Genomic DNA, 27968 nt, shown 5'->3' on the forward strand with positions numbered 1-27968 from the left:
AAATTTGAAAAAAAAAAAAAAATTAAAATAGGAATTAACATTCCTTCTTTGCCATCAATTACAGAATGCTAAAATAAACCCATAAGGTATATATGCAGCACTTTGAATTATCATAGAATATTAGCACATGGGATGAGGGCCAAAACATTTAGAAGCCTCTGATCATTTGATCAATTTGCTTCATTGCATTATTGAAAATTCTTGGCGCTTTTGTTTCTTATCCATCAAGCACTCACGTCTTTCATGCTCATTATACGTACACTCTGCCTATGGAGCACCAACAATCCCTCTTCCAACCCCTCATCCATGAAGGACCAGCAAAAATAAACCCATCTCTCCACATCACCATCATCATCCGTTTCCTTTCACTCATCGTCGATCGTTGGAGTAATCTCATTGTGGGCAAACCACGAAGCATCCAAAGGCTTCGACATCAATATCATAAATGACCCAAAACGCTTCGCCCTCTTCTATGTCTCCAGCGACAAAGCCACCCTAATAATCTTCAACACCAGCAATTTCACCGAACACCTTCTGTACCCTGTTGACAGTGACCACCCCAAGAAGCACGGCAACCATGTCTCTCTCATGCTTTTTAGCCTCAATTTGACCGACAACAACAATATATGGGGCTCGTCGTTCACTCCTGCAACGAAGAACCTTACAAACTCGATCATAACATAAGTATATAAGAGCAACTTCAAACAGGACAGAGATCTAGTATTTGTACAAGCACAAAATACATACACAACTTTATTTCATCAAGAAAAAAACCTTTCCGATCCACATTACAGCAGTACATATGTATGCTCACATACTTTTATTTTAGGAGGCACACTAACTCAAATGAAATAAATTAACTACAATTCAGTACGAGATCCCTAGTAAGGGATAAATGAACTAATTATCGGCCAGCATCATTAGTCTTTAATGTTTGGGCCTGAGTTTGCATGCTTCTGTCGTACTCAAGAGTACCGGTTGGAATACTACTCGAACCACCAACATCACCTTCACCTTTCACATCCACAACGTAAGCATTTAAATTAGGTGATCCAAGCAAGTGGTCAGTCTCTTTGGGAGATCGTTTGTAATCAACCTTTTCTGCATGCTTCTCCATATCTTCAATTAATCCCTCGAGCTCCATGGATACTACTTTCATGGAAGGCCTTTCCCCCCCTTTTAACCTCAAACATCTTTTTGTTAAATCCGCCACTTTTTGCACCAACTCAAAGTTCCCCTCCTTGACTATTTCAGCGTCAAGAATTTTACCCAAACTACCATCTGCCATCGAACAAACAAAGAAGTTTGCTAGGTTTCTTTCTGCCTCAGGCTTTTCGAAAGAAAGTGCCTGTGTGCTTGTTAGTAGCTCTGCTAGCACAACTCCAAAGCTATAGACATCACTTTTTTCTGTTAGAGTGTTTGACTGAAGATATTCAGGGTCTAAATATCCTAGTGTGCCTTGCACTAAAGTTGATAGCTGATCTTGATCTTCAGGAACCAATCGTGAAGCTCCAAAGTCGGACACTTTCGCCGCGTAATCCTTGTCTAATAGTATGTTTGTTGCTTTCACATCTCGGTGTATGATTTGCAAGGAAGTAGAGTAGTGTAAGTATGCTAGTGCATCTGCAGTACCTGCTGCTATATTCAATCGTTTCTCCAACGAGAGTGGTGGCCGTGGTCCGTCTTTGCCCACTTTTTTATGAATGTGATCATAAAGAGTCCCATTGCTGACGTACTGGTAAACCAATATGGGCGTTGGAGTCTCCAAACAACAACCCAAGAGCCTCACCACATTTCTGTGGTTGATTTCAGAAAGAACAATCACCTCATTAACAAACTGATTACTTTGGGCTGGGGGGGCATTAACTTTGGACTTCTTTATGGCAACATCTGTTCCATCTGACAGTTTTCCTTTGTAAACTGTTCCATAAGCTCCTTCACCAATTTTTTCTTGGTAATTGTGTGTGGCTGTAATGAACCGACCCAAGTTTCATTTTTTTATAAGATCAAGTTAATTTCATTCGGTGGTGATCCAGTAAAGAAGTTTAATTTGAAAGAGACTTATACATATTAATAAGAAACGGGAAATTTAGGAAAGATAAAATTTTTAGAAAAAAAAAAAATTTAAAATTTCAATAGACGAGGGTAATGAAGTAGTAATTCATAACGTTTTTCCGAAGACGGACTTTAAATTTGGGTCACGGTTTGAGAGAGAGTGGAGCGTAACATTATAGGGGCAATTTTGTCCTTCCACAAGAAAGTTCTAGAATCTTTGAGTATTAAGATCAGATTTTTCTAGAAACCCCACCAAATTACTCAGCACACCCCCCATATTTCTCTCTCTCTCTCTCTCTCTCTCTCTCTCTCTCTCTCTCTCTCTCTCTCTTCACTCTCCTTCTCTCTCTCCCCGCACTCATTTCTCTCTGTTTTCTGTTCCACCCGCAACAACCCCTGCACACACTCAGCTCCACCCAAACTCAGCCCTCCGGCCACTTCCCCGACGACCCAAGACCATCCCCGAGCTGTTCTCGCCGGCGCCAACCCCAGACCAGCCCCCTTCGCCAGCCAGCCACCACATCGACGAGGGGCACAACACACCAGCCCGCAACCCACTCCCTGTGCGCACTAGCCCGGCCAATTCAGGCCACCACCCGACAAGCCCAGGCCACCGATGAGCCCCTAGGAGCCTCCCCCTTGCAGCCCAGGCCCCACACGCGCAAGAACAAGGCTAGAGGAAGCCAATCCCGCATGCACAGTAACGACGCCAGAAACCCCCCCGTCTCGCCAGATTTCGACCATCTTCGACCTCTAAACATCCCGGATTTCGGTGGGTTTTCTTCTCCTATTATGGGTTTTTCATTTTCCTTATGAATTAACAGATTTAATTTGAATTTTGTGGAAGATTGGAATTGGGGTTTGATGTCATTTCGGGTTTCCTAAGAAATTCGAAGTTGGAGGAGTGTTCTTGATGAGTTTGAGATGATTTTCACTCTAGGAATCTTAAATTTAGGATTATGATCATAAACTTTGAGAAAATTTCAAGGAAATATAGAGGAATTGAAAAATTCGATTGGAGGTATTGTGCCCAAATTTGTTAATGGAGAAATTGGCAAAATGAGGTGTTTCTAAATGCATTGAGGACAATTTTAAATCCTTAGGATCCCTAGTTTCTGTTATAAGTGAAATAAGTAAGGGAAAGTTTGCAAATTTGAGAAAATGGGAATATAGAAAAAAAAAAAAATTTGCTTAACTGGGTAGGATTAGATAGGGTTATGGAAGTATATAGAGGAATATTTTAGATGTTTCCAAGTTGTTGGAGGCGTTGTATGATGGGTGAATTAAAACGAGACCAAGAAGTCAAGAGAAGAACACTTAGATTCAATTCCACACTTTAATCTACGTTCTATACCAAGTCTAATTTATGTTTTGTATGCTTGGTTGTTTTAGGCGACGCTCCCGAGACTAGAGGTGATTCATCCGGAGGCCGACACTAGGCTCCAATATTGTGAGTGGATTTTCTTTTGCTTGCAAAGTTTATGAGTTTTATGGTTTTTATATTACTTTCGAAATTTTGAGTTAAATAATGAAATAATGAATTGAGTAAAGTCTGTTTTGCATTAATAAATATTTTAATGAATTGGATTATTTGTAAGACCCCGTATTTTTCAAGGAGTTATTTTAAATATTTTGCGAATTTATTTTAAGGATTTTGGGAATTTATTTGGAAATTTAAAAGGTTTTGGTTTAATTTTTAATTTTTGTTTTAAATTGGGCTTGACCCAAAAGTTGACTTTTAAAACTAATGGACTTTCTTCTTTGACTTTGGGCACGTTGGAAAGGTCTCGAGTCCACGAGTTCGTAGACACGCGGCACGCGTCAATCAGAGTTACGGGCATTTGAAATAAAGGGCAAACTTGTAATTTTTACGAAAGTGGGTTTAAATACCCAAAAGTCAGATTCTCTCTCTCTCTCTCTCTCTCTCTCTCTCTCTCTCTCTCTCTCTCCCCCCGCACGTCTGTCTCTCTCTCGTCCCTCACCCTTGCCGTCCCTGCCACCGGCGCGTGGCGGCGCGTCCGGCGGCGGCTGGTGTCGAACTTTGGCTCCCCGCCATCGCCGCCCTCTCCTCTCTCTACCCCTGGTCTCCGTTCAACCCAGAAAAGCCCCGAAAACCCGAAACCCAGCCTAGACCCGATTTAAGCCTCGCCGTCGATCTGACTGTTCCGGCGAGATTTGGGTGGCCGGACCCACTGGGTCTTGTTCGCCTCACCACGGCGAGTTCAGCCGTGGTATCCTCCTGCTCCGATGATGCTCCACGACGGAGCAATGAGCTCGGGAAGTCCAAGTCAGCCGCCGGCTTCCGCCGTCGTTTCCGGCGTTTCCGGCGAGAATTGGCCGTCGACCCAGGTATAAAGGTTGATCCTCTCGACGTCTCCTTCGTGCCTGTATAATTTGTTTTCGTTGATTTTGAATTTTGAAATTCGCGCAGGTTGACCACCACAGACCACCGCGGGTCCCGCCGCGTTTGGCCACACCGATAGCTGGAATTGTTGATTTTTGGCCTATGGCCAGTCACCCGAAGCTTGTGGTGAGTTTTCGGTGATTTTTAGTGTGTTTTGTGTGTTGTTCTAGGTTGGGCAGCCACCGTGTGTGGTGGCGGCCGTCCGTTCGGTCGTCAGTGGCCCAATTGTGTTTCTGAATTGTATTTGTGGATTGTCTGGTCTTAACAGGTACACGGGCTCGGGAAATCTCATTCCCGATGTCGTTATGCTGCCGGATTTGAGATCCGAGCAAAGGAGCCAAGAAGGGCATTTCGGTCTTTTTGCGTAGTTAGACTGTGAGTGAAATTAGCTAGTTTAACTGTTGTTTGATTTCTTGTGTGCATTTGTTTGCTAGGACTTGATTTGAATAGGACTTGGTAAGTTTAGGCTTGAATCTTGGAGAATGGAAATGAGGATAATTATGCACTGAGGTTATTAAATTAAGACGGGAATGATTTGAGGTTGACGATTAGGCAATTGAATGGCAGAATAATAATTATTATTATTTTTGGTGGGGTTAAGATGGGAATTTGAGGAATTATGTTTATTTTGATGCTTGGATGATTTGTGATGAAATTGTGATGTGAATTAGTAATTATGGGTGTCATTATGGATTAATGTTTGAGGTTAATTATTTCGTCATTTCACTCATACGAGCTCTAATGAGCTTACCGGGTTATTTGTTTGAATGACCCGGTGTACCATGGATATGGTGCAGTGTGGTTATTGGTGTTTTGCAGGTTAAGCAGGCTGAGGAGGCAGTGAGGAGAAGACGAAGCAGTGGGACTTATTTTAATTTGATTCAATTGATTTTATACAGTGAATTTTACATAAATGTTTTGGGCTCACACTCTTATTTATTTAACATATTTATTTATTATATTAAGTGCATGGCTCATTATTTGAAAAGAGGTTTAAAGGACAAGTTTTCAATGTATTTTTGGGCCCTAGGATCGGGGCGTTACATTATTTGCCATGTTGATCTAAGGGTTATTAAATAATTAAACAAATTATTTAATAGGCCGTCTAAGTACCCACCGATTATTAAGTAGGTCTTTGGGATCCATCACGGCACACACATAGGCTTTGGGCCGTGTGCCGGGATGCCTCGCCCTTTGGGGGTAGTCTACGTGCACGTGCGACACTTTGGCTTATTGTACGACGGCGATTCGACGGTACAAGGGCCACCATATGTCCACTTGTATGACGGCGATTCGACGGTACAAGGGACACCATAAGTCCACTCGCATGACGGCGTTGTGACGGTGCGGGTGGAAGGGCAATCTACGTGCATGTACGACACTTTGGCTTATTGTACGACGGCGATTCGACGGTACAAGGGCCACCGTGTGTCCACTTGTATGACGGCGTTGCGACGGTACAAGGGACACCGTAAATCCACTTGCATGATGGCGTTACGACGGTGTGGGTGGAACGTTAAGAAGACGCTCCACTTGGTGCGACAGTCTTGTACGGTACCAATGTGGAGCCCGTCAAATGGGTACTTATATGGCCAATGATAATCCTAAAAACTTTATTAGATAAAAATATTTTTAGTCATTCTTTTTATCAGTTCAAAGCATATTTTAAAATAGGGGAAATCTATTGAGTTTGTGCAATTGAGAATATTAATAAAATGTTTTACCTTATTAACTTGGTTATCATTTGATTTGTTCATCCACTCACTGAGTCTTTCTCACCGTGAGTCATTTTCTTTGTGTTTTAATGGTTCCCCAGGTGGAAGCGGCAGCCGGTCACAATTTTCTCGTCGAGGCGGGCTTTCTCTTCGTATTGTATAGTGTAGGATTTCATGTAGACCTTATCTTGTAGTTTGGCTCTGATGTTTGGTTGTAACCTTATGAAATTTGTAAATTTTATGTTGGGTCGGAGACCCAAATTGGTTGTGGTAGGGAAGTTGAAAATTAGAAGTGTGTTTTAACAGGTTATAAAATTTTGGATTAGTCCATTTTCAGGGGAGGTTCTGCCGAATTTTCGGTAGAATTTTCCTTGATTTTGGATCCCGCAGGACCTCTTCGGGTTTCAGGGTGAAAATCCAGGAGCGGTCTTGTCAGTGGCCTTCTTAAGCTCTTCTTCAGTAAAAATTCTGGCTGTTGTCGCAACAGTTCCATTGTAACTAGCCAATTGTTGTTTTAAATGTAAGCCACCATTTTGTTTAAAGTACATGTCTTTGAGTCTCAGGAACTTTCTTCTCTTCATTCCACAATATATCCAAAAAATTATAATCAGTAAAACAAAGAAGCTCGCAAGCACACCTGGACAAAAAGAAATCATAACCAAATTTGATTAATATAGATTAATTATTTATGCAATTCTATATAATATCTTGGGGTTGGATGTCAAAAGTAGATAGGGCGGAGGTACATGTGGCCCTGAGGTCGCAACGCCGTCATGCGAGTGGACTTATGGTGGCCCTTGTACCGTCGAATCGCCGTCGTACAATAAGCTAAAGTGTCATACGTGCACATAGATTACCCTTCCACCCACACCGTCGCAACGCCGTCATGCGAGTGGATTTGGGGTGTCCTTTGTACCGTCGAATCGCCGTCATACAAGTGGACTTACAGTGGCTCGTGTACCGTCGAATCGCCGTCGTACAACAAGCCAAAGTGTCGTACGTGCACTTAGATTGCCCTTCCACCCACACCGTCGCAACGCCGTCATGCGAGTGGATTTAGGGTGTCCCTTGTACCGTCGAATCGCCGTCATACAAGTGGACTTATAATGGCCCGTGTACCGTCGAATCGCCGTCGTACAACATGCCAAAGTGCCGTACGTGCACGTAGACTACCCCCAAAGGGCGAGGCATCCCGGCACACGGCCCAAAGCCTATGTGTGTGCCGTGATGGGTCCCAAAGACCTATCTGTAACCATATCAAAGCTGGGTACTTATACGGCATTTAAAAATCATCCACACTAAATTGTCTCAAAACCACTCAAATAATCTTTATGCTGAAAATAGATCTTAAATTTCTCACACATTTCACGATCGACTCAAGTTTGAGCAAGTCCTTGGAATCAACAAAATTGCCATGTTTGTAAGGTTTATCTCTCACAACTTGTAAAATCAAATTACAGTATCAATTCTCAAATAACAATCATTATATAAATTAAAACTTAAAATGAAAACCTCCATTGAGTACAAATAAATCCTTTGACAAGAATTTAAGATAGAAACATTAATTTGACCAAGAAAAAGCATACTTTGAAAATCATAACTCATATATAAACGGTCAATTCCCAAGATCTTTCAACTCAAACCATACTTAGATAAATCAAGAGGGCATTTATTTATAAGGCATGCAACACATTTCAAAAGTAAGAGTTCACTCGCTGCCTACTCTGGACTAGACCGAAACCTTTCCGAAATTGATTCCTACTCACGACCCTTCACTTGTTTGTCACTCAAATCATACCAATACTTTCTCAATACTCAATTCGATCAAATCGGTATAATAATCGCCTAATCATCATTTATTTACTTCGACAATAAACATTTCTTTCCTAATTCAACAATTATCCTCAGGACAAACTCTAAAATTCTAAATTTATTTCCTTAACCTCAGATCCTCATCAATTCATTCTCATGATCCAAATCCTACCCTTAGTCTTCCTAACATAAAGCATTAATCACACAAAACAGACCATTCAATAACAGTACTCTACATTACAATCCAATAAGCATCATCACAGTTCCACTGCTCGGATACCAAATCCGGCAGCATAACGGCATCGGGAATAAGATTTCCCGAGCCCGTGTACCTGTTAGGACCAGAAACCAACTTCAATATATACAGAAATTTAACAGAATTCTCTAAACAACCTCCGAGGGTCTCCTAGGAGTTCAATTTGGGCAAAAAGAGACAAATAACCGCTGACCCGCCGCCACAAGTGGCGGAGGCAGTGGTGGCAGCGGCGACAGGTCCTAAAAAATTTGGTTTTTCAACTAAAATCAACCCCAATCAACCTAGGCACTTCAATTGGACCAAAAACAACTCAGAATTCATTCAACTATGCTTAATTCAAGGTAAACCCGAAATGGGTACAAGCCCTAAAAATTTCGATCTCCAAATTCTCAAAATTGACACACAAGGACAAGGGGGAAAGAAAGCCCATACCTAGAGGATCATTTCTCGTAACTGGATCGAGGGCCAAATCTCGCCGGAAACGCTGGAATCGGCGGCGGAAGCCGCCGGCCTTGAGTGGTCGATTCGCTGTCGTGCGAACTCCAATGGACGATCGGAGGGTACCATCGTGACGGATTCGACGAGAGGGAGCTTTCTGGGCCAGAGCTGGGTTGCGAAACCGCCGGAACCGCCGCGTCACCACCGGAGCTACAACCGGCCTAAACTGGGTTTCTGGTTTGGGGAATGCATAGGCTGAACCGATGCCAGGGAAAGGAAGAGGGAGGGACGGCGAGGAGATCTGGGCCGGTCCCGTCGTCAGCCACGGCCGGACGCGCCGCCACGCGCCGGTGACAGTGGCGGCTGCACAGTTGCAGCGAGAGAGAGGTGTGCGGGAGAGAGAGAGAGCACCCGGAGAGAGGAGAGAGAGAGTGAGTGAGAGAGATATATATAAATTTAAAATAAACTTTTGGGTCTTTCTAGAAACCTCTAGAACCCAAAAGTCTAAATTGCCCCCCCAAACTTTGTTCGTCTGTAAAATTCAAACCGTAACTCGAAATGATGCGTGCTACGTGTCTATGAACTCGTGGGCTCGAAACCTATCCAACGGACCCAAAGTCAAAATCGAAAACCCATTTATTTTAAAAGTCAACTTTGGGTCAAGCCCAATTAAAAATTAGCCCAAAATCTTTAAATTTCCAATTAAATTTGGGTCGGGTCGTTACATCTAATGTTTCTTTTTGAGCTTCAAAGGTTTGAAAATCATATATAGACTATATGTATTTCAATGAAATTTTTTATTCACACTTGGTCGGCTAAAATCTTTTACCTAATTTTTTACGATGATGATTCTTGTATAAAGACTTATAAAATAGACGGCTTCGATCATCAAATTACAATGCGGAGTGAGTCTCATAAATCATACATCATCATGTTTAAGATGAAGTATACTTCAACGGAAGGGGCATATATATATATATGTATCATGTATGTGCATTGATATATTTACCTACATATAGTTATAGTTGTAGGTACACTATTATGTTATTATGAATATGTTTGTAGGTATATTAATATTAAGTTATGTGCGTTACAACCATGTTCATATTTGTCGGGATGTTAATGTACCTATGTGCTAATAATTTAACAATATTGTATCTACAAATTAATATATAAAGTCATAGGACCACAAAACTAGCTAACAAACAATCTAAAGTACATGCACCTGGTTTAATGAAAATTTGAAAGATGGATATATAATTTTTCTTTATAAGAAAAAAGATTACGAGAATTTTGGGTTCTTAGCTTTTTGTTGGCAAAAAATTTTGGAGCGCAAAAATGGAGTTTTAGATGCAGTCCTTTGTATTCAATGACATATATAATATTACTGTTTTTCTTAGACAAACTATTTGACCTTTTCTCATTTAGATCTGTTTTAGCAAGCAGGCAAGTACTCATCTATTTCAATTCCTTTATTATTTTCTGTCTACTTTTTGTTTTGAAACTCATGAATAACTATACATGTACGTAGTACGACTTGTGTGCTGTATATTTCTCATGGCATGGTTTCGGTGTTCAACTAATTAATTAGCTATAATGATATATACATAGGGTGCATATATGTGCTAGGATTCAGATTAGGATTGCAGAACCAGAGAGAGAAGAAGAGGAAAAAGAGAGAAATAGAGAGAGCAGGAAGAAAGAAGTAATGAGAAAATTGTTTGATTACTATTCACACTGTATTCGTACAACAGGGGTTACATATATTATATATGTGTGGCTGTGAGTTGTTCTAACAACTTAACTGCTTGACAGCTAGGCACATTACAAATCATAACAGATCTAATTAACTATGCCTAATGACAGTAATAACTCACTAATCCTCATCATTAACCTCATGACTTAACATCCCCCCTCAAGCTTAAGCATGGGGGACCAAGCTTAAGATTGTGACGAAGGAAAGTAAACTGTGGAGAAGGAAGTCCTTTGGTTAATATATCTGCAAGTTGGTCACTGCTTGAAACATGATCAAGATGAAGGTCTCCTCTGGTAACTCGTTGTTGGACAAAGTGATAGTCAATAGCAATATGCTTTGCACGTGAATGAAATACTGAATTTGAAGACAACGCAATAGCAGATTGACTATCACAATGCAATAAAGGAGCTGAAGCAAGAAACTGAAAGTTTAATTTAGGTGATCTATTAACTTAATTAACTTGATTAATTTTACTTTCAGTGATCGGACCCCAATTTTTGGTTTATGTGATTACTCACGAACTAGTCAACCAAACACAACTCAGACAGTCCAGTAACAAAATGTGAAACTCCACATTGACTTCTAAAAACCAAAATCACTTCAGTAAAACAACACAAATCAAACACACCAAGGATCAAGTGACATCCTATACACTCAGAGGATCCATCACAATAGGCATCCCAGTGTTATCCACAACTACAGTGGTGTGTGATTTTCTAAACAATTATATAAGGCATATATCAATTTTAATCAAATAGCTCCAGTACAGATTTGTGTTTAAAAGGTGAGTGAGTCAGTAATCATAACAACACAAATATGGAAGACAGAAACACACAAGATGTTCACCCAGAAAAACCACAAAGGGTAAAAACTGGGGGTCTATCCAGCTGACCAGGCAATCCACTAAATCAGAAGTTCAATACAAAGGAGGGCACTCAGCACACAAGCTCAATCACTAAGTCCTAGACTAAGTGGCAGCTAGCTTACCCATTTTGTGCAACTTCCATACGCAAGGCAGATGGTCATTCATGAAGAAGGCAGCTCCACTCCAAGCTCATCAACCCATGGCACCAATCCGCACCAAGCTCAGTGGTTTCATCAATGCATGAACATGATATGCAAATATAGGATTCACAAACAAAGATTAATCTTCTCAAGCTATCGGCATGAAAAGATCAATATTGAATCCTTCAACTTAAATCTAAAATGAATGTGTTTGAAGTATGTATGAAGACATTTAAGCACTCAAACCCATATAGAATTTCAGATTTAACAAAAACAATTTCAGAAAATCTCTAAGTGATTTTTCAAGAATTAAAAATCATTTTCTGAAAATTTATGAAGATGAGCACCTCACATGGAAAATACCCAGCAGTGAAAACCCAAGAATTCACGCTCTAAAATGGCTCATCGACGTACCCACCAGATCTGGACAGCCAGCCCACTTATCCCCGTACACACCCACGCAAGAGGCATGTTCGCCCATGCCACGTGGAAGCCAATCAATGGCTGTCCACAAAAGACGGATTATGGGCATATTCCCTTTGTCCTAGAAGGGTATCCTAGTATTTACTAAGGATAGAAATAAGCAGCTGTCAAAAGGAATTTTGCATTTAAAAATCAGAATGTAGAAGATGATGAATAGTGTGTGTGCGTGAATGGGAAAGAGGAAATCAGATCTGAATGCTACAGTGGAGAAAACAAGTCTTGTGCAATGCACATGCATGTCTAATACTAAATAGAATATGGGCTTTCAAAGAATTGGGCTTAAAAAGCAAAACCCGAAATGACCCACTGTAGCAACTGTAATTTAAGTAACAGTCAGTAACAGTCACTGTACGTGAAAAACAGTGTTCATTATGATCAGTGAATGACTAGTCAAATAGACAAAAATCTGTTAATTTCATGAAATGAATGAAGTGCAGTATACCTTGTGACTTGTTCATTCTTGACTCCTTCAAAGCAGCAGACCTTGTCCTAAATCTAGCCTAGAGCTTGTGAGTGAATAAATACAAATTAATACAATTGTTTTGACAAGGAAAATAGCCAACATTAACAAATCTTAAAAACTAACAATCTCCCCCTTTGGCTTTCCTTGACAAAACAATAACCCATTTATCTCACAAGACTCTCAACACACAGCCCAACACTTGTTATAATGTACCTGCATGAAGAAAAACTTGCACAACACAAAGTATGATAGTATGCAGTTCAAACGCAGCAAGCAATGGAGATTAAACAACCAATACATTCTCCCCCTTTTTGTCATGGAAAGACAAAAGGGCATACATGAAAAAGAAGAGTGAAGTTCAAGTGAACATAGAGTTGGTAAAGTATACAAGAAAAATCAATGGCAATATGGTCAAAGAGAAACTGAAGTAAATGCCATAACTTCCCTGAAATTTGAACTCCCCCAAGGACGAACGCCCCCTAAAGACTAACTCCCCCTAAATGCTAACTACCCTAAAGACAAACTCCCCTTAAAGACAAACTCCCCCTAAATGCAACATCTCGATACCGGGCTTGCAGAATATAGACATGTAATATGAGGGACAGCCAGAGAAGAACCTAGGTATGCAGAAAAGTCTAAAATGCCCTTTAATGAACAGTAATCCAAGGTGCAGAATGGTCCTGTGAAAATGACTCTGGGTTTGACGATTGTTAGACAAGTCAAAATGAACAAGCTGCGTACTGGAGCATAAAACAAAAAAGATAGAGGAATCCTTAGAGAATTGGAAGCAATGACATACAAAAGTAATTGATGAGTTAGATGTGCTTCAGGGAATTTATTTTTGACAAAACAAATTTGACAAAACAACAAACACACTTGAGAAGAATTATCCACCAATGTCAACACTCTACTAGATATGGAAAATGAAGATTGCAAATTTTGTGTAAGAAAATAAGCATATTTGGGATATAGGGAGGTCAATGCTAACATTCAAGACTTGTTCAAGATGGTAAAACAATGTCAATGACAATCAAAGAGGTTAAATAAGTTTCATCCACAACAAGAGATTAGAATTCAACCACTCAATAGAATTTCTAATTTGGGAACAATTCTTGAAAACAAAGTTTTTCAACTCATGACAATGGCTTTTCAAAAATTATTTTCATTTGTTTTGTTTAGGCACATCCCAAGTTAAGTGCAATGAATTGGTCCAATTTTGCGACTCTTTACCCTAGAACACCATCAAAACACCTTGTTTCTCCCTAGGGCCGTGACTTCTTTGGTCACACTTCCTTCCTTTTTTTTGTTGTTTTTGTATGGTGCACATTTGTTCAAATGAGGAAAATTTTAGCTAAAGATGTGTCACAAATGAGGGATTATATTGAAGGGCTAAATTGCATCCTCAAACAAATTGTCATTGAAAATCATTTAACAAGTTTGATTGATTATGACAAAGTGTTGAAATAAAAAATCTCAAGGCTAACATTTGACAAGAAGGGGGGATTATGCTTATTGACATGACTCATGTTATGCAAGAACCTTTTTGAATATCAATGAGAGTGTGACACATAATGTTAAGATCTTTCAAGGTGGTTATTTTCTTTAAAAGAAAAACTACTTAACCAAATAAAAGAAACTTAAACAACGAAGCACATTTAACTACAAAGACTCATGCATGTGTACAAATGCCAATTGACTTCCGAAGACTAATGTGCTTTGGATTCTCTAGAGCTTTTGTAAAGATGTCCGCAAGTTGTTGTTCGGAAGGAACAAAAGTCAAAGTAAGAGTTCCACTCTCCACAAGATCTCGAATGAAATGATGTCTTATGTCAATATGCTTGGTTCTAGTGTGTTGCACCGGATTCTTGGAGATATCTATAGCACTCATGTTATCACAATAGATGAGAAAAGTTTTCTCATCAATTCCATAATCGGCTAACATTTGCCTCATCCAAATAAGTTGTGTACAACAACTCCCTGCTGCTATGTATTCAGCTTCAGCAGTCGACAAAGAGACAGAATTCTGTTTCTTGCTATGCCAAGACACTAAGTTATTCCCAACATAGAAAGCACCACCCGAGGTGCTCTTCAAATCATCACTACACCCAGCCCAATCGGAGTCACTAAATCCAACCAATTTAGTGTTGGTATCATGGGTATACCACAACCCATAGTCAAGAGTCCCACTTACATATTTGATGATTCTTTTTGTTGCAAACAAATGGGATTCTTTGGGATCACTTTGGAACCTAGCACACACTCCTACCGCAAATGATATGTCCGGTCTACTAGCTGTGAGGTAGAGGAGACTTCCTATCATGCTTCTATACAAGGTTTGGTCCACTTGCTTACCACTTGGATCCCTATGAAGTTTGGAGCTTTTACTCATTGGAGTAGTAGCCACTTTGGAAGACTCAAGCCCAAACTTTTTGACCAAGTTTCTAGCATACTTAGATTGGGAGATAAATATCCCACTATCTACTTGCTTAACTTGCAGCCCTAAAAAGAAATTCATTTCACCAACTAGACTCATTTCAAATTCACTAGACATTACATCAATGAATCTCTTAACATGAAAATCTGAAGTTGAACCAAAGACAATATCATCCACATAAACTTGAGCAATCAAGACATCATTTTTTAACCTTTTTACAAATAGGGTCTTGTCAACCGACCCTCTTTGATACCCATTGGACAACAAGTGATGAGAGAGTCTCTCATACCAAGCTCTTGGAGCTTGCTTCAGCCCATACAAGGCTTTCCTCAATTTATAGACACCATCTCTCATGTGAGGATCCTCAAAACCTTTTGGTTGTTCTACAAAAACTTCCTCATTCAAGTAACCATTTAAAAACGCTGTTTTGACATCCATTTGATACAATTTGAACTTAAGATGACATGCAATGGCACAAAGCAACCTAACGGACTCAAGTCTAGCAACGGGTGCAAAAGTCTCATCAAAATCAATACCCTCTAATTGAGAGTACCCTTGAGCAACAAGCCTAGCCTTGTTTCTAACTACATTCCCAAATTCATCGGATTTATTTTTGAATATCCATTTGGTTCCAATGACATTTGTGTTGGTTGGTCTCTCTACAAGAGTCCACACTTGGTTTCTCTCAAATTGGTTCAATTCCTCATGCATTGCACTCACCCATTCCTCATGATTGAGTGCTTCTTTGACATTTTTAGGTTCAACAATGGAAACATAGCACACATGAGCAAGTTCATTGGCCATTTGTTTTCTAGTCCTAACTGGCTGGTCTAAAGAACCTAGAATTACATCTTCACCATGGTTACACCTCACCCATCTTGGTTTTTCAGATCTGTCACTCAGAGTTTTGTCATTTTGTTCGCTCTCTGACTTGTCAAACTCAACAATTTTTGAGTCATCAGTAGGTTCATCACTGTCTGACTTGGACTCTTCTTTAACCAAACTAACCTCTTTAGGATCAGATTGTGGGAACAATCCATCCTTATCTGCAGCCATTTCAATAGATGCATCATGATCATCTATTTTCACATTTATGGATTCCAACATAGAATTTGTTCGCAAGTTGAAGACTCTAAACGCTCTACTGTTGGATGAATAGCCTAAAAACAGACCCTCATCACTCTTGGAATCAAATTTTCCCAAATGTTCTCTATCCCTAAGGATGTAACATGCACTCCCAAACACTCTAAAGTGTGTAACCTTAGGTTTCCTACCCTTCCACAGTTCATAGGGAGTCTTTTTGGTTCCCGGCCTAAGGTAGACTCTATTTATGATGTAACATGCTGTGTTTACCGCCTCAGCCCAGAAATGTTTAGCAAGATTTTTGCTATTCAACATCACTCTAGCCATCTCAATCAAAACCCTATTCTTTCTCTCAACGATTCCATTTTGTTGGGGTGTTATTGGAGCTGAGAATTCATGTTTAATACCCATTTGACAACAAAACTCATCGAATTGAGAGTTTTCAAACTCAGTACCATGGTCTGATCTGATTCTGGACAGGGTTGACAGACTCGACATACCTTCACTTTTCTGCAGTTTCACAATCTTGACAAAATGATGAAATGTCTCCGACTTGTCCTTAAGAAATGACACCCAAGTGTACCTAGAAAAATCATCTACCATGACTAGAATGTATTTCTTTCCACCTATTGACAAGGTTTGGACCGGACCAATTAAATCCAAGTGAATTAGTTCAAGTGTCCTAGAGGTGCCTATGTCTTTGACTCTTTTGTGTGGTTCTTTGGTTTGCTTCCCCATTTGACATGGACCACAAACAAAAGTTTCGGGCTTTCCTATCTTTGGAAGACCTCTAACTATCTCATCCTTAGACAACTTGTAAAGGTCATGAACATTAATGTGACCAAGTCTTTGATGCCAAAGAGAGCTAGTGTCATCAATAGCTCTATTGCAAGTATTCTCAATTTTTCCAACATTGCCATCAAACACATAGCAATCATCCCTAGACCTAGGGGCATTCAAGATCTCCCTTCCTTGGGAGTCAACAATTCTACATCCACTCTTGGACATACACACTTCACCACCCCATTCATCACAAAGTTGGCTAATACTAAGCAAATTAGAATTTAGCCCATCAACAAATCTTACATTTTTCAATTCGGGTATACCGGGTATGTGTACAACCCCCTTTCCACTCACATATGACTTCTCTCCTCCTCCAAAAGTCACACTACCACCATCATAAGGAGCAAGAGAGGTAAAGACCTCCTTATCTCCCGTCATATGTTTGGAACACCCACTATCTAGGTACCAAATGTTCCTCTTAGTGGCTGAAAAAGCATTCAAGGTTACTAGACATTTGGTGGAGCTCTTCACAACCCATCTTTGATGTGAACTTGGCTTATTTTTGGGAAGTGGGGTGACAAGTAAGGCAATTTTGGTTACCTCTTTGAGTAGATTGTTCACTTGCTCTTGTAGAGAAACATTTCTCTTTGGTTCACTTGATTTCTTTCCTCTAAGTTTGTTGCAATTTGGTCTAATGTGACCCTTGACATGACAATGATGACAAACCGGGACAAACTTTGTTTTTCTAAGTGAAGTAGAACAATCAATTTGTGTGACACTTGATGTAGCTTGACTTGACTTAGAATGAGATGCATTTTGACCAATGTCAATGAAACCTAGGCCCTTTTTGACACTATGATCAGATTTTGACTTGACAAAAATAGTCTTTGTGTTGGATACACTAGGACTATTTTCACTAAAACCCAAACCGGTTTTGTCACCATGATGCTTTCCAATCCTAAGCATCCTATCAACCTTTTCAGCCCCAATGGTGAGCTCAACAATGCTCTCATTTGCTTCATGAACTTCTTTTTCAAGCTTTTCATTCAAAGATTTAAAATAGATGTTGCTCTCCTTGAGCACTTTGACTTGACTCTCAAAATTTTGTTTCAAGATAGCCACACTTTCTAATTCACTCTCTAATGACTCAATCTTCTCACACAATTTCAGTTTAGCATTCTTTAGTTTCTGATTTTCTTCCTTTATGCTAAGAGTTTCGGTGAAAAGTGAGTCATACTTATCACAAAGTGCAGTGTAAGACTCATCATCAGGAACAGATTCTGAGTCCGACTCACCATCTACTTGATCAATCTCCTTGATTGATGCAACAAATGCAACTTCATCACCCTCAACATCGGAAGAAGACTCACAATCATTTGAGTCATCACTCTCACTATCACTCCAAGTGATTTTCATGGCTTTATTCTTACTAGAAGAATGATTCTTTCTATTGTTTGCACATTCAATTGCTATGTGACCTATTCCACCACAAGTGTAACATTTCACATCTCTCTTGGTTGATCTTCCCTCTTTAAAATTAGGCTTCCTATCTTGTTTTCTCTCAAATGAATTCTCTCCTTGAGGTTTGAATTTGAACTCCTTAAAGTTGTTACCACTAGTTCTAGCTTCTCTTCCTTTATTTCTAAGAATTCGTCTAAATCTTTTGACAAAAAGGGCAACCTCATCATCGGACATGGATGATTTTTCACTCAAGTTTTCACTCATCTCTTTGACACTTTGCAAAGCAATATCTTTTGACTTCTTGCTATCCCTTTCATCCATTTCAAGTTCCATCTCAAAAGTTTTAAGCTTTCCTACCAATTTACCAATTTTGAGTTCATCCAAATTTTGGACTTCTTGTATTGCATGCTTCTTAGATTGAAATCTCTTAGGTAGAGATCTAAGAACCTTTTGGACAATGGTAGACTCCTCATAAGGTTTACCTAGAGACATGGCTTCATTTGTGAGGGCTTCCAACCTTTCATAGAACTCGGAAAATGACTCGGACTCTTTCATCCTAATTTCTTCAAATTTGGCATGTACCATTTGAAGCTTAAGTGACCTAACTTGTTTGTCCCCCTCATGAACAACCCTAAGTTTGTTCCAAGCTTGCCTAGCCGTGACACAATGTTGTATGTGTGCAAATTGTGAGGAAGATAATGCAGTGACAATAGCATTTCTAGCCTTCTTGTTGGAGCTAGAGGCCGTGACTTCGGCAAAAGACCATTCGGACCTAGGCTTAGGAGTTTCAATCCCATCAACAATCCGTGTGGGAGGAATCCACTCAACATTGAGATACTCATATGCCAACTCATCATAGGCATCAAGAAAAATTTCAAATTTTTCTCTCCAAGCAGCGTAGTTGCTGCCATCAAAAAATGGAGGAGAGTTGCAAGATCCTGCAACGCGATCTCTTTCCATCTAGACACACCTAGAAAACAAACAACACCCTAGGATCTCTCTATTTGCTTTTAGAGTAGCGCTCTGATACCAATTGAAAGTTTAATTTAGGTGATCTATTAACTTAATTAACTTGATTAATTTTACTTTCAGTGATCGGACCCCAATTTTTGGTTTATGTGATTACTCACGAACTAGTCAACCAAACACAACTCAGACAGTCCAGTAACAAAATGTGAAACTCCACATTGACTTCTAAAAACCAAAATCACTTCAGTAAAACAACACAAATCAAACACACCAAGGATCAAGTGACATCCTATACACTCAGAGGATCCATCACAATAGGCATCCCAGTGTTATCCACAACTACAGTGGTGTGTGATTTTCTAAACAATTATATAAGGCATATATCAATTTTAATCAAATAGCTCCAGTACAGATTTGTGTTTAAAAGGTGAGTGAGTCAGTAATCATAACAACACAAATATGGAAGACAGAAACACACAAGATGTTCACCCAGAAAAACCACAAAGGGTAAAAACTGGGGGTCTATCCAGCTGACCAGGCAATCCACTAAATCAGAAGTTCAATACAAAGGAGGGCACTCAGCACACAAGCTCAATCACTAAGTCCTAGACTAAGTGGCAGCTAGCTTACCCATTTTGTGCAACTTCCATACGCAAGGCAGATGGTCATTCATGAAGAAGGCAGCTCCACTCCAAGCTCATCAACCCATGGCACCAATCCGCACCAAGCTCAGTGGTTTCATCAATGCATGAACATGATATGCAAATATAGGATTCACAAACAAAGATTAATCTTCTCAAGCTATCGGCATGAAAAGATCAATATTGAATCCTTCAACTTAAATCTAAAATGAATGTGTTTGAAGTATGTATGAAGACATTTAAGCACTCAAACCCATATAGAATTTCAGATTTAACAAAAACAATTTCAGAAAATCTCTAAGTGATTTTTCAAGAATTAAAAATCATTTTCTGAAAATTTATGAAGATGAGCACCTCACATGGAAAATACCCAGCAGTGAAAACCCAAGAATTCACGCTCTAAAATGGCTCATCGACGTACCCACCAGATCTGGACAGCCAGCCCACTTATCCCCGTACACACCCACGCAAGAGGCATGTTCGCCCATGCCACGTGGAAGCCAATCAATGGCTGTCCACAAAAGACGGATTATGGGCATATTCCCTTTGTCCTAGAAGGGTATCCTAGTATTTACTAAGGATAGAAATAAGCAGCTGTCAAAAGGAATTTTGCATTTAAAAATCAGAATGTAGAAGATGATGAATAGTGTGTGTGCGTGAATGGGAAAGAGGAAATCAGATCTGAATGCTACAGTGGAGAAAACAAGTCTTGTGCAATGCACATGCATGTCTAATACTAAATAGAATATGGGCTTTCAAAGAATTGGGCTTAAAAAGCAAAACCCGAAATGACCCACTGTAGCAACTGTAATTTAAGTAACAGTCAGTAACAGTCACTGTACGTGAAAAACAGTGTTCATTATGATCAGTGAATGACTAGTCAAATAGACAAAAATCTGTTAATTTCATGAAATGAATGAAGTGCAGTATACCTTGTGACTTGTTCATTCTTGACTCCTTCAAAGCAGCAGACCTTGTCCTAAATCTAGCCTAGAGCTTGTGAGTGAATAAATACAAATTAATACAATTGTTTTGACAAGGAAAATAGCCAACATTAACAAATCTTAAAAACTAACAGAAACACATGAAGATCACAGAATACTTGACGCAACCATGCTAACTCAGCAGCTGTGATAGCCAAGGCCTGATACTCTGCTTCTGTTGAAGAGCGTGACATAGTAGGCTAGAGTCTAGAACACCATGAAATGGGATTGGCACCAAGAAAAATAATATATCCTGAAGTTGATCTTCGTTCATCTGGCTCACCTCCCCAATCAGCATCACTAAATGCATTCAATTCCAATGGACCGGGTCGATAAGAGATCCCATAGTCAAGAGTACCCTTAAGATATCTTAAGATCCATTGAACAGCTTTATAATGCAAGTCAGTGGGTGCATGCATAAACTGACACACTATGTTGACAGAATAAGCTATGTTTGGGCGAGTGAATGTGAGATATTGTAAACCTTCAACCAAACTACGAAACTTTGTGGGATCAGAAAGAGGATGACCTACATGTTTAAGCAATTTCACATGAGGGAGGCAGGAAGATGCACAAGGTTTACAATCAGACATGCCAGCTTTAGCAAGCAGATCCTTTGCATATTTTTCTTGATTGACAAATATCCCTGCAGAAGAAGATTGAACATACAACCCAAGGAAATAGCTCAATGCACCTAAGTCCTTCATATCAAATTCTGAAGAGAGCTGATCAATAATAGATTGGACCACTGTTTCATCATTCCCAGTCAGAATTATGTCATCAACATATAGAAGAAGAATAACAATAGTTTGATTTTGACATCGAACAAACAAAGAAAGATCAGCGACCGAAGCGTTGAAACCCAAACCTGGTAGAAGACTAGTAAACTTCTCATTTCAAGCTCTTGGTGCTTGTTTGAGACCATAGAGAGACTTCTCAAGTTTGCAGACAAACTGAGGGTAAGCTGGATCAATAAAGCCTTGAGGTTGAGCCATATAGACCTCTTCATGCAGTATCCCATGGAGAAAAGCATTTGTAACATCAAGTTGTCTTAATGGCCAATGAAACTGAGCAGCCAAAGCCAAAATAATGCGCACCGTGGAATGTTTTACTACAAGGCTAAACGTCTCCTCAAAATCAAGACCTGCTTCTTGACTAAAACCTTGAGCCACAAGCCTTGCTTTATGTCTAGCAATAGTACCATCAGGATGTCTTTTAAGCTTGTAAACCCATTTACAACCCACAAGATTTTTATGAGGAGGCAAAGGCACCAACTTCCATGTCCCTTGTTTTTGTAAAGCCTGAAACTCTTCAAGCATGGCCTGTTGCCATTCAGGAACGCGAGAAGCTGAACCAAAAGACCTAGGTTCCTGCTGAGATAAGTCAATAGTAGGAGATGCAGTGAAAGCCTTAGGTTTGGAGATGCCAGACTTTGAGCAAGTTGTCATGGAATGAGTATTGATTGTTGATGGAGCAATTGGTAAAACAACCTCAAGAGCTGGAAGAGGCTGGAGAACAGGATCTGAACAGATTGTATCTGAAACTGGTGATGATGAACCAGAAGAAGGACTTGGTGATAAGGCAGGGACAAGCACAGGTGGAGGTGATACTGAAGTAGCAGAGTCATGAGTAGTAGAAGGTGCAGCAGTATTAGAGCTAGAAGAAATTCGGTTTGCTGGTGGTGTACGCATATGAGGAAGAATGGACAAAACAATAGGAGTAGGAGAAGATGATGGAGTAGGAGAACAAGATGAAAAATGTTGATATGGAAATAAATGTTCATCAAAATACACATGGCGAGACAAATAGGTCTTAGAAGAATGAGGATCAAAACAAAGAAATCCTTTGTAACCAAATACATAGCCTAAGAAAATACATTGTGTGGTTTTGGCTTGAAGTTTATTGGTGTTATATGGTTTAAGAAGAGGATAACATGCACATCCGAAAACCTTAAGAAAATCAAGAGTCGGAAGATGACCAAACAAAGATTCATAGGGTGATTTGGGAGAAAACAATCTGTTTGGCATCCTATTAATAAGAAAAACAGCTGTGGCACAGGCATGATACCAAAATTTCTGAGGCAAGAAAGCTGTATACAAAAGAGTAAGGGCGGTTTCAACGATATGTCTATTCTTTCTTTCAGCTAACCCATTTTGCTCCGGGGTATGAGGATAAGAAAGATAGTGAACAATGCCATGACTTGCTAAAAAGGATTGAAAGACCTTACTTGTGTACTCTCCTCCACCATCAGATTGTAAAATTTTAATAGAGGCAGAAAATTGATTGGAAACATAAGAATGAAACTTCACAAAAAGAGAAAACACATCTGATTTATTAATCATGGGAAAAAGCCATGTGAATCGTGTACATTCATCAATGAACATGACATAGTACCTAAAACCTTGAACAGAAATACAAGGGGAAGGACCCCACACATCTGTATGTATGACCTGAAAAGGAATAGAAGACCTGGAACTAGACAAATGAAAAGGTTGTTTGGACATTTTGCCTTGCAGACAGTATTTACAAAGATGTGGTGTAGAATCCTTAGAGAACAAAATGTTAGACTTTTGAAGAGCTTGAGCAACCACCTCATTACTGGGATGTCCAAGTCTTCGATGCCAAATGTCACAATTGACTGTATGACCTAACAGTGCAGAAGGAGAAGAAAAACGAGACTGAGAAGGAAGACGAGATGGAAGAGAACTAGGAATGAGATATAGACCATGACTACTCAGACCTTTGAACAGTATCCTCCCTGTGAGCTTGTCCTGCACATAAAAAGAAGTCTCATCAAACACAAAACGACAGTGATTATCTTTGCAAAGCTGATAAATAGATAGCAAATTGGCAGACAACTTGGGAACATGAAAAACGTGTGACAAATGAAAAGTATGATTCTGTGGAGTGAGAGATGTATAACCAATATTCTGAACACTAAGAGCTTCACCACTACCAACTGTTACTGTCTCAGAACCGTGGAAAGGGGCAGCAGCTTGAAGATGACTTAAATCTGAAGTCATGTGGTTTGTAGCCCTAGTATCAGTAAGCCAAAACTCAGGAGCAGAAGGTGTCACAGAGGCAGTCATAGCAGTAAGATTGGAAGATGGAGGCTGGTCTTGATAAGCAAAATTGGTCCGATGATAACAATCCACAGCTATATGGCTCTTCTTTCCACAAATTTGACACTGCTCAACCGAACCAGCAGGTGGTTGATTAACAGGAGGTTGCCATTGCTCAGAATGAGAGGGTTTCTGATAGCATGTGTGAATGGTATGTCCTCTCTTTCCACAGAAATGACAAACTGGTACAGAACCATGAGAAGGAGAAGCCCCAAGCAAACCAGAAGGAGAATATCGACCACTATTACCATAACCATTGCCATTAGAAAAACGATTACCCCCAGCAGCATTATTATAGAAGTTCTTGCCACCATGGCCATTAAAATTCCTACCTCTCCCCCTGGGCCTTGAATGAGAATTAAAGGACTGACCAGACCCATTAGTACTGGGATGAAAAGATACACCACCATGAGAAACATAACCAGTAGAACCACCAGAAGAGAAACCAACAGGAGGAACATAGCCAGGAATAGACTGGAAACCAGGAGGAACAACATAATTCGGCATACCAACCATAGAAGGAGAAAAGGAAGGAAATATACCATGAGACTGAGCAACACCATCAGAGGGATTAGGAGCAGTGGAACTGGAGCCAATATATGAACCAGAACCAATAGACACAGCAGGTGAACTCGAAGAAGGAAGACTAGAACCAAAAACAGTAGATTGTGAGGGCACCATACCAGGAGTCTGAGCCATCATAGCAGTAAGGTGAGGAAAAGCAAGAGTACGAGATGCAAGATTGAGAGTTTCTTCCTCTGCAAGCAACTGAACCCGAAATTCGTTAAGAGAAATTGGAGCCTCACAAGAGCGAACAACAGTCTTTATGGTGTTAAATTCTGGTGGAAGACCATTCAAGGTGTTGATCACCACATCTTCATCAGAAAGAAACACCCCAACAGCAGCTAATTGATCACGGGCAGTCTTGATACGTCGGAGATAAGCATCCACCGAGTCAGAGCCCTTCTGAATCGTCTAAAAATTTGTCTTCAATTGCATAATGTTGGAGCGAGAAACAGTAGAATAACGATCTTTGAGAGTGAGCCAAATATCACGGGAAGATTTGCTACCAATGATAGCAGAGAGAGCATCACCCGAGAGAGTTGCAGTAAGCAGAGACATAAGAGCACGATCTTGCTTGCGCCATTCTTTGTATTCAGGAGTAAGAATGGAAGTAACACCTTCGGCCTCAGTAATCAAGTATTGAGGAGGGCAGGGACAAGACCCATCAACAAAGCCTAGTAGATCGTGACCCTCCACCATGGACTCCAATTGGAACAGCCAAGTGACGTAATTGGAATCATCCAATCGAACGGTCACCAAGTTGCAAATGTTGGATAACAGTGAAATCGCAAGAGAAGCCATCAAGAACTCAATAAAAAAAATCAAGAATCAGAGAAACAAGAATCAAGAACTCAACGAAAAAATCAAGAATCAGAGAAACAAGAATCAGAGAACCAAGAATCAAGAACTCAAAGAAGAAATCAAGAATCAGAGAAACAAGAATCGGCAAAATCAAAGAAAGCAAGAAGTGATGAAGAAATCAAGAAGAAATAAAAAAGAATCGAAGAAAAACAAAGAAAGAATCAACTAGATCAAAGAAAGAACCAACGAGATCAAGAACAGAGCAAGAGGCGAAGAACCAGAAGGAAGGAGCAGAGATGAAAAACCAGAAAGAAGGAGCAGAGACGAAGAAGCAAAAGAACTCATGGTGTAGCCATTGATGGCTCTGATACTATGCTAGGATTCAGATTAGGATTGCAGAACCAGAGAGAGAAGAAGAGGAAAAAGAGAGAAATAGAGAGAGCAGGAAGAAAGAAGTAATGAGAAAATTGTTTGATCACTATTCACACTGTATTCGTACAGCAGGGATTACATATGTTGTATATGTGTGGCTGTGAGTTGTTCTAACAACTTAACTGCTTGACAGCTAGGCACATTACAAATCATAACAGATCTAATTAACTATGCCTAATGACAGTAATAACTCACTAATCCTCATCATTAACCTCATGACTTAACAATATGCATGTTAATATGTAAATAGTTAGGTAGCTATAGTACATACCCACTGAAATCGTCAGCTTTTTTGATCCCTTATATTTGCTGCATTTCCTCGGGTCGTCTTCGTTTCTGTACCCACTTTTACATGAACAAGTGTAATTACCGGGTGTATTTTTGCAGACTCCATTCTGGCAGAAGTTTGTAGACAGACACTCATCTTCATCTGAAAATTAATTATGAAAGGAAAACTCATATAAATATATACGAAGAGCCACTCTATACGAAGAGCAAACGTGTGTACGTTTGTACATATATAAACGGCTTCTTACATACATATTTGTTATATATAGGTTATGCGTGTGTGTGGATATGTGTATACATTGATCACTGACCTTGGCAACCATCAGGGAGGTATGGGTTCCCGTTGTAGCCTTCCAGGCAGTGGCAAATGTAACCAGACGGACCATCGTCGATGATCGGGTCGACGCAGGTGCGGGTAGTGCATGAATTATTCGAGCATCCCTCAATTACCCAATTAACAATGGCCGAAAGTTGGCTTGTTTTGTTGAGTTGTTCAAAGCTTTTATCGCAAGAGAATTTGAACTTGGCTAGGTCCGCAATGAAGGAGTAGCTGCACGGATACTCAGAGTACCATCTAGCCGTTTCATCATCATTGCCACCCAAAGCCCTGGCACTCAAACTAATCGTGAAATTTTGCATTCCACTAGGGATGTCATGTTGGGAACACCCATAGCCCGAGCAAGAGTCGCTAAAAACGTTACCAAGAACTTTGGCACACAAGGTGACGCCGTACCCTGCTATGGACGTGCTTTCGCCTGAGTCTGGGTTTACAAGGTCACCTTGGAAAATTGACATATCATTACATCCAAGGGTAAATAAGTGGTTCTTGGTAGAGACGGCGAGTTGTATTGTTTTCTGCTCGAGAACACAAAAGTCTAGTTCGGAGATGTATTGTTCTTTTCCTTTCCTTTCATAAACAAAAGTATTTAGGAGATCTATGGTTCCTTTTCTTTCCTTCACCCAAGTCTAGTTCTGTAATGGACCAAATAAAACAGAAGAACACCACAAAGTTTTCAATTCTATGAGTAGAGTTGTTGTTTGACTTGTGACTACTCAGACCCAATCTGACGTGTGCCAGGCTTTGGGTCCATCAAAAGTGAGTAATCATCTATTTTACCCCTTGTAAAATTAATTTTATATATATTGTAAATATATATAAAAAGTTATAAAAAAATATATATATTATAATTGAATAAATTAATTTTTTAATCTATAGACATAGATATAAATATTTGTGAGATCTATTCTCACATATTCTCATCAATCGGTGGGTTTTTTGAACTTAAAGGGAATAGCATTGACTGAATTGAAATTTGTCACAGAATTTTATCTGTGGCTAAAAATTTGTTCCTATTGGCCAATTTTTTGGTAGTGTTCCTAATTTGTAATTGTTATTACCCCTATCCTCATTTTCTACTAATAATCAAGTAGGTCTAGATAGTGAGATGTCCTTCATTGAAAGTAGATAACCCTATCTCTTTTCATCTAGCATATTCTTAAAACACATTACCAATTCTAGATAAAATCTGTATGCATATATACTTTGAGGGGATTGAACCCAAGAATAGAGTAAGAACTGTACCCCTTTATCTCCAATTAGGAAATCCAAACACTCAAAACATATTAGAATACACATTTTCAATTCAATAACTATGAATGTTCAAATGTAATGCAATGGCAGCCCCTATGAAGGGAAGACCTGCCCTTAATGAACCATAATATGATAATTATGCATGCACATATGTAATGGCAGTTTCATAAACACATTATAACGTCATTGCACAATTCAATTTTAACATGCTTCAGCAAATCAGTTTAATGAAATAAAAGTAATAGATCATCAAACTGAAGTCAAGCTTGATTTGAAACCAAAGGGATTACCTAGTTACCAACTTATGCAAAATAAATTTTGGATTTTAGCTTTACTAGTTTCACAAGCCTAAAATCAAGCATAATTAACAAGTGATGAAATTAGTTCAGGTTTCCCTTAGAGTTATTCCCAATTATGCAGCTCCTACTA

General features: G+C 39.6%; 2 protein-coding genes and 1 long non-coding RNA gene across 3 annotated transcripts; 1 reads left to right on the plus strand and 2 right to left on the minus strand.

The window, feature by feature from the left end:
• Positions 1-854: 854 nt before the first annotated feature.
• On the minus strand, positions 855-26743 carry LOC147277637 (putative wall-associated receptor kinase-like 16). Its single transcript, XM_086255681.1, has 4 exons — positions 26260-26743; positions 25932-26090; positions 6599-6811; positions 855-1959 (listed from the first exon to the last, which is right to left on the minus strand). The coding sequence occupies exons 1-4, from the start codon at positions 26741-26743 to the stop codon at positions 905-907; spliced, it is 1911 nt and encodes a 636-aa protein (XP_086111807.1). The 3' UTR covers positions 855-904.
• LOC147277638 (uncharacterized) lies at positions 2425-6493 on the plus strand. The gene is made up of 3 exons (XR_015124050.1): positions 2425-2827; positions 3448-3505; positions 6276-6493. It is a non-coding gene; the product is annotated as an uncharacterized LOC147277638 (long non-coding RNA).
• Positions 23383-25242, minus strand: LOC147277639 (uncharacterized). The gene is made up of 2 exons (XM_086255416.1): positions 23665-25242; positions 23383-23512 (listed from the first exon to the last, which is right to left on the minus strand). The coding sequence occupies exons 1-2, from the start codon at positions 24563-24565 to the stop codon at positions 23472-23474; spliced, it is 942 nt and encodes a 313-aa protein (XP_086111542.1). The 5' UTR covers positions 24566-25242; the 3' UTR covers positions 23383-23471.
• Positions 26744-27968: the final 1225 nt, after the last annotated feature.

Source organism: Dryas octopetala, chromosome 8, assembly GCF_963921425.1.
Source record: "Dryas octopetala chromosome 8, drDryOcto1.1, whole genome shotgun sequence".
Lineage (NCBI taxonomy): Eukaryota > Viridiplantae > Streptophyta > Magnoliopsida > Rosales > Rosaceae > Dryas > Dryas octopetala.